General features: G+C 66.9%; 1 protein-coding gene across 1 annotated transcript in view; it reads left to right on the top strand.

The window, feature by feature from the left end:
- The window catches only part of ADAMTS20 (ADAM metallopeptidase with thrombospondin type 1 motif 20), a 257,040-nt gene that overhangs the window by 758 nt on the left and 256,001 nt on the right, over positions 1 to 281 (top strand). Inside the window, exon 2 of the mRNA XM_019515771.1 lies at positions 8 to 100. Coding sequence (XP_019371316.1) covers positions 8 to 100 — 93 coding nt within the window. The remainder of the gene's footprint in view (positions 1 to 7; positions 101 to 281) is intronic.

Genomic DNA, 281 nt, shown 5'->3' with positions numbered 1-281 from the left:
CGCGCAGCCGCCGCCGCCCGACCTGCGCCACTGCTTCTACCGCGGCACCGTCAACGCGCGGGACGCGCACGCCGCCGTGCTCAGCCTCTGCGGCGGCCTGGTGAGTGAGACAGCGCTTCCCTCCCGGCGGGCTCCCCTCGGCCGCGGGCTGCCCGCGCACTGGGGTCGCCAGCTCTGGTTGAGTCTGTTCCCGCAGGTTCCATCACGTGATGTAATGACAGTAATGGCTTGACGTCAGGGAGGCAAATGCACGTTACTATTACATGTCAGAAACCCACTGG

The sequence above is a fragment of the Gavialis gangeticus genome, unplaced genomic scaffold (assembly GCF_001723915.1).
Source record: "Gavialis gangeticus isolate Ggan-Ray unplaced genomic scaffold, GavGan_comp1, whole genome shotgun sequence".
Lineage (NCBI taxonomy): Eukaryota > Metazoa > Chordata > Crocodylia > Gavialidae > Gavialis > Gavialis gangeticus.
This window is presented reverse-complemented; position numbering and strand designations above follow the sequence as displayed.